This window comes from Poecilia reticulata, chromosome 6 (assembly GCF_904066995.2).
Source record: "Poecilia reticulata chromosome 6, P_reticulata-male-v2, whole genome shotgun sequence".
Classification (NCBI taxonomy): Eukaryota; Metazoa; Chordata; class Actinopteri; order Cyprinodontiformes; family Poeciliidae; genus Poecilia; species Poecilia reticulata.
Genome location: NC_088835.1, coordinates 11634236 through 11645976, shown reverse-complemented (window position 1 = coordinate 11645976; position 11741 = coordinate 11634236). Strand labels below are relative to the sequence as shown.

General features: G+C 38.6%; 1 protein-coding gene across 7 annotated transcripts in view; it reads right to left on the bottom strand.

The window, feature by feature from the left end:
- Positions 1-1117: 1117 nt before the first annotated feature.
- LOC103465795 (CUGBP Elav-like family member 2) overlaps positions 1118-11741 on the bottom strand; it is a 36757-nt gene continuing 26133 nt past the window's right edge. For 3 of the 7 annotated variants that reach the window (XM_008410960.3, XM_008410965.3, XM_081607903.1), the window contains exons 8-13: positions 10691-10754; positions 9003-9140; positions 8190-8315; positions 7918-8094; positions 7629-7775; positions 1118-6035 (exon numbers count right to left, since the gene is read on the bottom strand). In XM_008410960.3, the coding sequence (XP_008409182.1) occupies positions 5908-6035; positions 7629-7775; positions 7918-8094; positions 8190-8315; positions 9003-9140; positions 10691-10754 (780 nt within the window). In that variant the 3' untranslated portion in view covers positions 1118-5907. The remainder of the gene's footprint in view (positions 6036-7628; positions 7776-7917; positions 8095-8189; positions 8316-9002; positions 9141-10690; positions 10755-11741) is intronic. The other 4 variants (XR_001776688.2, XM_008410964.3, XM_008410963.3 and 1 more) reach the window with 4 other exon arrangements.

The following is an 11741-nucleotide window of genomic DNA, read 5'->3' as shown; positions in this document are numbered from 1 at the left end:
GAGTCTGAATACAGTACAAACTTTTTAGATTTAATCTTAGAAGATACTGAAAATTCATGTTATTTTTCTTTTAAGCTAAAAAAACATTGCGCACTGCTTTTTGTTGGCAATTTAAAATCCAAATTAAATATTGTTAGTGGTATAAGAAAATACTCAACAGCATATAGGCCTCAAGGTTTTGCTCAGGTTGGATGGGAACTAAATGGGCCTGATTTTAATGAGCTACCATGGGACCAGAGTGGGTTTCGCTACATACAACCAATCCAGGTCATCGTTTCTCAAATGGGTTGTTCACCAAGAACAACCTATTTGTGTTGTGCAACCAAGAGAAAACCTATCAGTGACCCACTTTTCATACTACACTCCTACGTAAAAATGTTCATGTGTCCTTACCTGGAGAATACAGCAGTCTAATAAAATAAAAAAAATTTAAAAACCCATGATCCCAGTTTGAAAACAGAATATTGCTTTTCTAAACACCCAGCAGACCTGGATACCTACAAAACCTTTTTAACAGCCAATTCTCACATGGATTAAGAAACGGTAATCAATATTGGGGCTCTTCGGCATCTTAGGTTGTCATTTGGGACAGTGATGCCACAGAACCAGCGTTTATCTCCTTACATGTTATGCAGTTATCCCCAAAAATGCTGAATAATTTGCTCAGGAAGTACGATACTTCTCAGAAGCAAGCAGTGGATTTTTATATCTTCTAAGTGGGTTGTAGTGAACTTTCTTCCACTTTCAAAGGCCAGATTGAAAATGAAACGTGTAACTAAGTGATCCTGTTGAAACATCGTCTCCATTTCTGGTCAATCTGGTTTAAGTGTGTTTAAGGTCAAGACCAAAGTAAATTAAGAAGAACCGAAAAAAATTTTTTTTTATGGATTTCTGCTCTAATTTCATGTCTAGCGCATATTGGGAGTGGACATTTATTTTTATTGGCTCCAAAGGAGCTCAACAACCTTGACATCAGATCTGCAAAAGCTCGATTCACTTGAAAAAGGCTACAGCAAAGAGAAGCACAAGAGAGACACGACACACTGGGAGAGGGGAGGGTGGTCCATAAAATGTCTGTACAACACCGGACGAGCACAAAACAGACAAAGACACACAGTCCATATTAGGGGAAATGGTTTAATTTCGAGACAGAGGCAAAGAAACACACCACACAAACGAACACTGATCAAAACAAAAAAGAAAAATTAAAACAATCTTCCAACCACACACTCCGCTATGGTGGGAAGGAAAACAAAAAAAACTACACAAGTAAAAAGCAAAGCTTTAAACTAAACACGCAACTTTTTTTTTTTAAACTAAGACAATTATCCACACAAGGTGTCAAAAAATCCTGACCATTAAATTATGTGGAAAGCACAATCACCAACATCAAACTTACCACGATTTAGAGGATCCCAACCCTCCCCCGAAACTGATTAACGAAGTGAGGACCATGTAGAGATCCGAGTAATAATCAAACTCAGGCATCTTTTTAGAGGCTAAAGCGGGACAAAATAAAATAAAAATCAAAGCTAGACATCGCCAAAGGTCAAACTCAAGACCTGGTCAAGGCAAGGCCAGATTGAGAGGCCAGACATGTTTGTTTTTTTATTCTTTTCAATATAGGTGGTTTTTTTTTCCTTTTCCTTTAATTTCCAATATAAAAAGCTTCACTGGTACAAAATACATATGAACAACCAGTTGTAGAAATCGGGACAGCCTGTATACGTCTTTTTTTTTAATCCCACCCTCTTTCCAAAAGTTTGGACAGAAATAAACTCTACTGTGTGTATAATACAGCTCACATCAAGATGCACTCACTTTGGCTTTCCTCGAGACGAGACGAAACATCGATTAAATTATTGGTGGAACATGAATAAAGTCCTACTGATTAGTAGACAAGAAAATAAGCTTTTTTTTTGTCTTTAACTTGTTTTTCCCCCCAGATCAACACATCTACAGAGATGCAAAGCTACCCACACAAAAAGAAAAAAAAGAAAAGCACTTCAAAATGAGAAACGACAAGAGTCAAAGTGATTGTTAGAGCTGATGGAGATTTGAGATGGAAGCCCCTGAAGTGAGTCCAGTTCCTGTTGGGACTGCTCTGACTAGACATTGTGCTTTTTTTTTTTTTTTTTTTAATTGTTTTTATAGATTTTTAAAAAATGTAATACACCATGAACTACTTTGGAAAACACCTGCGATCTAATTGTCTTAACATGTGACCCCCCAGCTCGCTTTTCAACTTTAACCTCCCCCTCTGGGAAAAAAATAAAAACAAAAACAGATGATCACAACAGAGTTGGCATCACGAAGTGTTTCAATACGCACTGAGACGCTTAACCTTCAAATGTATTGGGAAGTTTATTGTTTATCTACATCTTTTTTTAAAAACCAACTGTTCAAATCGAGTACATCACAAAACACATTTACCAATAACGCAGCACAGAGAAAGAGGGAGAGAGAGGGAGAGAGAGGGAAAGTGGGGGAAGTGGGGACATTAGCAGGTAACAAAGGGCTTTATGACACTGGCATTAACAGACCAGAAAAAAAACAAAAAAACAAATTAAATGGAAAAAAGGCAAACTGCAGCAACCTCTAAACCAAGGCCTAATAACAATGTGTAGGCAGTTTCTAGACATATATTTATATATGGCACTTTGAATATTGTATTGCATTTGGATAGAAAAAACACTGTAAAAAGCACATGCCCATATTAAAAGAGAAATCAGTGGTACCTTGAAAATTTTGGATCAAAATCACACACACTCACCACATTCTGTCAAAGTGTTTAGCTCCCACAATTGTGCTTCACATTTCCTTACAAAACTAGAACACTTTTCTTGAGCGCTGTTGCAAATTTGGTATTTTTTATTTTTTTTAATATATATATTTTTGGGTTATAATAAAAGGAAAACCAAAAAAAAGGAGAAAAAAAATCCCAACTTAAAAAGATTCAAAAAAATGGTGAGAAAAGTGTGCATTTTGTGTCATAATCCTGCGTGTTGAAGTTTTAAACACATAAAAACCCCTGAGTTGACAACTCTTTAGCGCCACCAGGTAAGCAGTTTGTTTAGGAACCCTTTTTATTTTTTTTATTTTTATTTTTTTTACTTTTTTTGTTTTTAAGGGGTGGAGGGTGGGTGAAGTGGTTATTTTTTATTGGTTTTTTTTTTTAGCAGGGTTGTTTTAACAATGTGTAGCACAAGAGAGAAAATTTCACCCTGATAAAAAGTGTAAACTTGGTGCAGAATAATGGAATGTATTTGTATCCCAACACTAAAGTGGTGGAGCTTTTCAAATGTGCCATGCGAAAAACAAAAAAAACAAAAACAAAAATCAGAAAACAGCAAACAGGTTAGATAAAAAGCAAAATGTGTCTAAAATGTGCAGAGACCCACAGGTTGTTTTTGTCCAAGTGATCTCCTCTTCAGGGGCTCCCACTGATGCAACCACATTAAGTGTTGCGTGTGTGTGTGTGTGTGTGTGTGTGTGTAAAGAAAAACTAGATATTACAGCAAATAAACCCCCAAAAAAGTTGTGTATTCAAAAACAAAGAGTTTGACACATGGGCACTTCAACAATCAAAAAAAAAAGGAAGAAGAAATATGAAAACATTGTCCATGGATGATTAACAGACATTGTAAATCGTTTTTCAAACATGAGGCAATCCAAACTAAACCAAAGTGAAACATCCATTGATTAAGTTAGTAATGAAAAGAAAAAAATTCACAGAGTCAACAAGACGTACCTTTGAAGTCGAACACTTTATATAACAGGAAAAGAAAAATTAAAATAAAATTAGCCTCAAAATTTGACCCTTAAAATTCTTAAACCAGATGTCATTTTTAATTAAACCCGAATTTTACTAAATTTACTACAAATGACCCGCAAATGGTCACCAAACTCAAATTTTAGTCCTTTTTTTTTTTTTAAAGAAAAAAAAAAAAAAAAAAGACTAATAAACTGAAAATACCCCCCCCCCTCCCACTCCCCAACATAGATGACAATACAACAAAAATCTACAAAAAAAACCCAAAGTTGTGCCTGGGTTGTTAGTTAAACCTCTATAGATTCAATGGTACAAAATATAGGTAATCTAAGTGTGCATTTAAACCACAGATTGTCTATTTGTGAATCAGTTCTAAAAAAGTTGACTCATGTAGGTAGTCATTTCTCTCAGCAGAGCAAATGTACCTTTTATTGTGCCATTGATAGTTTAATAAAAAGGTAAATACACTCATTTTTTTGTAAATGGAAAAAAAAAAGAAAATATTTTAAATAGCCTTGATGTAAATCGTCACACTGCCCACATAATGTAGAGATCGAAACGGGATCGCCGAGAGCGACTTTTACTGGTCAGACTTTGAAAAAATGTTGGAAAAGTGGTCTGTAGGATCTTTTTTTTTTTGTTTTGTTTTTTTTTTTCCTTTAAGAAGCCAAAATATTGCTAATGGCACCAAATAGCACATATGTGTGCCAATCCCTGTATTCAACTTTCAAGTGAACTATTACTGAGAGAGGTAAAAAGAAAATACATAGCTAAATTAAAACTTAGAAATCCCACAGGTTTTTAAAATATTAACAGGAAAAAAGAAAAACATCTCTTCAATGAAATCATTGCAGCTAAGTTTTCACATTAATATGCTTGACCTCTCTCCTGCCCATCACATTTTCTTATAGAAAAAAAGCAGAAAAAAAACAAAAAAAACAAAACAAAAAACATGATCATACATGCAGAAAAATCAGGTTGAGCTAAGGTCAGGGTCAGTGGGTGGCCGGGTATTGGTCAGGCGAGCTTAGAGAGACATCACAGACAATGGTGGGATGATGAGGCCAGGGAGAGGGGGTTTGGCTTGGCTTTCAACATCATGAAGACATGCTAGGCTAATGATGAGCAAACAGGCATGGAGATTTGTTCTAAAAAAGGAACAAAAACACGAAGAGAGAGGGGGAGAGAGAGAGAGGAGAGACAGGACAAAGAGGAGAGAAGAGAAAGTTAGGGGCACAGCACAAGAATTTTTTTTTAAGCCATGAGGCACAATAAACAAAAAAAATAATGCAAGTCACCACATAACAGCAAGGACAGCAGGGTAAACACGTCCCCCACCCTCTCTCCCGACACACAAAAACACAACACACCGATTTACAGAAGTGACACCACTAGGACTTATGGCAGACTCTGACATGCACATACTTTTATACTTGGCACCGAAAGAGATCCATCTAGAGCCCAGTCCCTTGTGGGAGACTTGGAGGATGGATGGAAAGACTGGAGGAGGTTGTTAATAGAGGGGGGGAAAAAATAGAGGTAGCCTAGCTTAAAATGGCTTAGACAATGAATGTAAACAGACAAAAAAAAACAGAAGAGGGGAAACGGAAAAGACTGCTAGATATTCACGACGACACGACATGAGACAGACTACAGATGAGAAGTGAAAAGCAGGTTGAAGCTCTGGCTCAGGGTCTGTGTGGCCTCGCTTCAGCCCTTCAACAACAACAACTGATCCTTAGTCAACCTGGCTCACTTGACCTGAAGGCAATGAAGTGGCATGGAAACATCTGATGCTCTCCACTAAATACAGTGACAGAAAATACCTCCAGCAAACACTGACTCCAGTGATAGTCATAAATAATCATATACATTAAAATATTTCAGACTCAAAAGTACATAATAAAAACCGCAGGAATGAAATACAGCAAAAACGTGGAGAGATCTTAGCAACCTTTTTTTTCTCGTTTTTCTGTTTAAGGAAAAGGGTGAGTCTTCCTCCCGTGGTGGGCTCCTGTCCCCTTTGACCCCCCCCTGAGTCTCTGCTGTGGTGACCTTGGCAGGAGGGTGAACTTACCCTAGCAGTGCTAGAACTGAGCTGGGGAGGGGGCTGGGGGGGAGGCCCCAGGCAAGGATCAGTAGGGTTTGCTGTCGTTCTTGGAGCGCTTCAGCTGAACCTTCAGCCTCTTCATGCCGATCTGGAAACCGTTCATGGCCTGAATGGCAGCCTGCGCGGAGACAGGATTGTCATAGCTGACGAACCCTAAAAAAACAAAACAAATGACAACAAACGCGCGTTAAAATCTCATGTGATCACTGAACACGGTGCTGTTTGGCATTGATAGTTACATCTGTACTGTGGTTAACCATAACATTATTCTGAGCAGGATTAAACTGGCTGGTTTCCGGCCTTAGATGCAGCTTTTAAGCATTAATAGAGTGGAGGTGAGGGGTCAAAACACAAGCTTATTGTCATCCAGTCTTAAAAATTGTTTGAGTAATGCACTAATACCACAAACGGCATGAAGGACCCTCTGTGCTTTACAGCAAAGCCCAAAACACTCTGCTTGTTTAAATCAGACAGTCTGGATGCTTGGATCCATTTACTCAAGTCGGCACGCAGACTTTAGACCAGTGGTGCCCAAAGTGGGTCCTAGAGGGCCGGCATGCTGCAGGGTTTAGTTCTCTCCCTGGTTTAACGCACCTGGATCAAATAATGGCTCATTAGAAGGCCTAAGAAGAACATTGACATGCTGAGAAGGCTGTTACTAGCACCAGGGAGAGAATAAAACATGCAGGATGCCAGCCCTCGAGGACCCACTTTGGGCACCACTGCTTTAGACTATAGACTTAATTGTTGTAACATTTAGTCACCAGTGGGGGGCAGTCTTGCCAGTTAAATGACAAGGTACTGCGGAACTTTCCTGCATTGATAGAGTTTCTGCATTAGTTTAAAGAGGATGGACATTTGGGCTGAAAGTGATTCTTAAAAAAATATTTTCAAATTCATCAAAATTCACATGCATCCTGGATTCAGTTTAAGATTTTACTTTCCTGGGATACTTTCTGAAATCCAGCTCAACAATGTCCATATATTTGGGGGGAAATATAAAAATGACACCACATAAACTAACAAAAGATTAGCTTGTGTGGTGTAAACTGACTAAGAAATATGAAATAACAATTAAGTTGTTGATAGGGTGGCAATCGACAACTAATTAACCCACTGATAACTTGTTTCACGTGTGTCGTTCTTTAACGGCATTTCACAAAATTGTTGTTTTAAAATGCTGCACAATAAGCATCTTACTTAAACTAAAATGCACACGGGTATAAATATGTAATAAAATGTTATAGATCCCGGGTGGCCAGTTGTAGCACTCGAGAACTAATTAATAGATAATTTATAGGTTCCTGCAGAACCTGAACACGCTGAGGAGAAACTCCCAGCTGTTGAATCAACAACATGATGAAAACATGAAGGGGTCTGCCTCTTGGTCGACTACCACTGAGTAAATCACATCCCGTTTTTATTTAGGGTTGCATCGATTTGATTTACTCAGGGTTCGACTCAAGTTCCTAATGAATGAATCACATCTAAGTCAAGCTGCTAAAGTGCAAAATCTAGAAGTTAACCTAAAACTGCACCAATATCGAGTCCCTCATCTTTAGGAAATGGAACCTTTTGAATATAAAATATGATTTCAAAGTATTTAATAAGCTACCAAGAGTAATAAAACTTTGATCTTTACACCAAAATAATTAATATTCTTTCAAAACCAACCACTTTATAAGGTGCCTCAGTCAGATCCTGACACCTATTCACCAATTACACAACAAATCTATATTCACTTACCAAAGCATTTGCTCAGATTGGTCTGTTTGTCAATAAAGACTTTGGCAGAGACCACGTTTCCGAAAGGCATGAACATCTGCAGAAGATCCTGGTCCCCGAACTCTTGCGGCAGGTGGTAGATGAACAGGTTGGCGCCCTCTGGCCCTACTCCATTTTGTAAGAAACCAGGAACTAAAGTTACATACGACCTTGGAAGTGTTCAACAGTAATCATTTACGTCTAGTTCGGCAAATTGTCCATGCGCTGCGAGTGTGGGAAAGTGTCGTGTGTTCGTTGAGGATGTATTCACCTTCCTTCTGACTGCCAGCCACGCTCTGCTGCAGCAGAGACTGGCTGTAGAGGGAGGGCAGGGCTGAGGCCGTGTACTGCTGCATCCCTGAGTAGGCCTGTGTCAGTGCATCCATGGAACTTGCAGCCGAGCCGTTGGCCATGGAGGCTCCCAGGGCTCCGTTCATGGCCCCCATACCTGGAACAGCAAAGCAAACTGATGAGCTGCGCACGAAAAAAACCTTTCCTATTTAACGGGTAGCATTTTCTGAGGCGCTCGAATAGGAGACTCACCACTGACACCGCTAGTGAGAGCATTAAGGTTGTTGAGGCCCACAGAGGTGCCAGTAAGACCCTGCAGTGTACCCAGAGAGGCCAGGGTGTTCATGGCAGCACCAGCACTGGACCCTGCTGTTGAGCCTGTAGGCAGATTTAAAATATATACACAGATAATTAGTTTCATGAGGAAAGTGGTCAATTATTTAAGTACAGTTGAAAGACAGTAGCTGAGTTTCAATTAGAAATATGGGGAAAACTGTCGGTATTCCTCTAATGTTGAAAACCAATTTCACCATTGCGATGTTTTCATTAAATAAACTCAATTAAAATCACACGTGGATAAGTTTGTTCATGTGTCATTTAGAAAACAGGCTGCTACAATGTCGTCTTTTCGACAGCAACATCAGGCTGTTGGTCACATGTCTGTTTTCCATTGCAGTTCTGTGAAATACTTCAATTACAGCTAAAAAAAAAAACTAAAAAAACTCATCCTTGTGCAAATACTTTATCAAAAAACTGGAGGTTTTTTTTTGTAATTCCACTTTGCACAATGGAAACGCAGCTTCCACAGGACTGGCTTTGGAAATCTTAAACAGAAAACATTAATACATTTGAGGGGAAATGATGTTGAGAGAATAAATTCACCAAATCCACCAATATAAACTGAAAACCACAAATACGCAGGTTGGTCAAGTAAAACCACCTAACTTTGATCTGAATCCTGCAAATAAGGCTTGGAACTGCGTCTTCACTGCCGTAAACTCATATTGATAGATGAAATTTTTTTAAAAAGCGACTGATCTGAGCTTATGTTTGACTTCAACTCACCAGGACTGGCGAGAGCCCCCAGGGCTGCGCTGCTGGTTGACAGAGCGCTGGTTGAAGTCGGGCTGGCAGAGCTCTGGGCTGCAGCTGCGGCCGCAGCCAACGTGGCCAGGTTTTGCAGCTGAAGAGGATTCACACCTGCTGAAAATACAAAGCAGCAGAGGTAATTACGGATGACGGCCATGTTTAAGCTCCTGTTCCTGCAGGCGTGAGCCTTTTCAAATTCTCTTGCAGCGCAATTTTCTGCCCAGAATGCAAGCATAAAACAATATATTCTCTCTGCTGCCTTTGATGAATCCAACATTAAGCTACGTCGTTTTAGCAGTCTGCAGACAGAGAGCTTCAGTATGTTAAATTCACGACTTGTTGACCTTTTGGTTGTAAACTTAAGAGCTACGTGGGTTCTGAAAAACTAACTTGATGAATTACTTAGAACCTTCAGCATCAAACAAGCTCCATTAGTCAAGAATATGTGCAAACAAGGAATCTGACAGCACATACAGACAACATGGATGTAGAACTTTAGCGGAAATAAAAAAAATAAAAATTTGTATTTGCACCAAATATTTCTGTAATTTACTTGTGCAGTAGTGCAACCTGTCAATTTAGTTTCACAGAGGGTTCTTAAATAACTCAACTTATTTTTGGATTTTTAGGGGTTTTTTTCCCCACTGAGTGACCTGTAGAGAACCGTCACATGTTATACATGAAGGGTTTTAGACAACTACTGGAGTCCTTGTTTGTCATGTAGCTCACACCTGGTAAAACTTTGATATCCTGAAGGAGCAGGCGGCAAATAAGGCAGCCATTTTTTGTTTCAATGAACGACAACAAACTAGTTTTAAAAGTTTTTGAACACGTTAAGAGGTCAGGCAACAAGCATGAAACACAAGATTTAGAGTAATATAATTCTTCCAATACAACAAAAATAACTAGAAAAAAAAGCCAATAGAAGAACATTCAATATTCATGTAGGAAAATTGAGGCACATTTAAGATGTTCTATTCTTAAAATGTAGATGAAATCTAAGGATTATAACTTTCTCTAATCATGATAACCAAATTGTCATAGCCTACAGTTAAAGGTGTAAAACCCAAATTGAAAAAGCAGCAGGACAACCCAGAGAGCTACTGATCCACAATAAAATCTGATTTCCCCCCCCCGTCCACCAGAACCTGCCAGTTTTCATCGTTATGAATATGACAATTTCTTTCCACGTTCCAAACAATGTTCTAACTAAAAGAAAAAAGGTTCCAAGTACTCTGACGGACAGAAACCGCAGAATCACCCACACAGCTTTTACTTCAACACATTTCCATTTTATCATTAGAAGAAAACATTCTTTTAAGCAGTTAAATGTACCGTCACACAAATGCACATTTTTAATTGATAAATTACTGCTCCAGCAGAAAAAAAATCCCCACAGCCTTAGATATAACACTGGATTTCGAATCGCTTTTTTAATACCAACAGCTGCACTATATTAACTCGACTAATGGAAAAGTGCTGTCAATACAAAGGCCTTGCAGTGTTACAGTAGCTCCAGGCCATGTGCAATATCCCCCTGATGTAAAGCAGCAATGTGATTTATTATACTTGAACCACATGGTCGGATTGGTGACATAGAAACTTCCCTTTAACAGTCCGGATAATGAGATAAGCGGATTTTAACATCTGATGGTAAAACTCACCTCCTAGCCTCTGAATGCCGTTGAAACTGCTTTGATTACTGGTTGATGTCGCCTGCTGCAGCAACTGAAAGCAGAAAAAAAAAAATAAAAAACCAGACGCAGATCAAACAGAGCACTCTCTTAATCTCTAAATTATTTAAAATCTATATAAATAGAAACCAGTGGACACATTTCAGCATGAATTTTGCATGTTTTAAAATATTTACTGAGGATTTTCGCCGTTCTATTTAAAATGTATATTTCAGATTGACGAAATAGCAGCCTGCCAGGTTTTTGTCCTCGTTTTCTTGGCAGAAGCCAAACGGCTCGTCTGTTCATGTTCGAGTCACATGGTGTTTGGCTCAGAGTTGCAGAACACTCATGCGAGTCACGTGTCTTTCCTCGTTAGCCAGGACACAAACTGGGAGTGAAGATGTTTTCTAGTCTGAGCCAAGAAAATGGGCGGACGGATCAGACTTGATCGTCGCACAATTTCAAGTTTCTGCATCTATGAGGCTCAGCAGAACAAACCGTGAGCACAGCAGACAATGCATCGGAGCAGAGATGTTGCCCTTTTCACTTTCTGCTTCATTTGTTTCATCAAATGAAGCAATTGACCACTTTTCTCTTTTTAAAACCACAAACACAGATTCTATTGGGATCATATATGATGGAGCGTAATTGTGTAGAAGAAGAAAAATTGAACCATATTTAATATTTTTAAAAACACCACAAAGTCAAGAATGTCTATGTATTTTGGCTCTGCACATCTACAAACTAAAATTATTTACCATTTGTTCTTGCATGAAAGTTAGTTTTGGGTGCATCAACTGTAGTTACGCACGTTTTAAGGCCAAGTCGTCAAAATTATTTACATTTCTGGTCACATGAAGATCCTACATTTTCTCAAAGGCTCGGTTTTGGCTGAATGTGTTGAGAAAAATATCTATTAAGCTTAAAAAATACTGTAGTTTTCTCTAGATTCAATAAAAATTATTCAATTAAAATTAAATACTTAACATCCTTTCAACTGTCACTGTACAAATAAAAACTGATTTGAATCGACTGATAA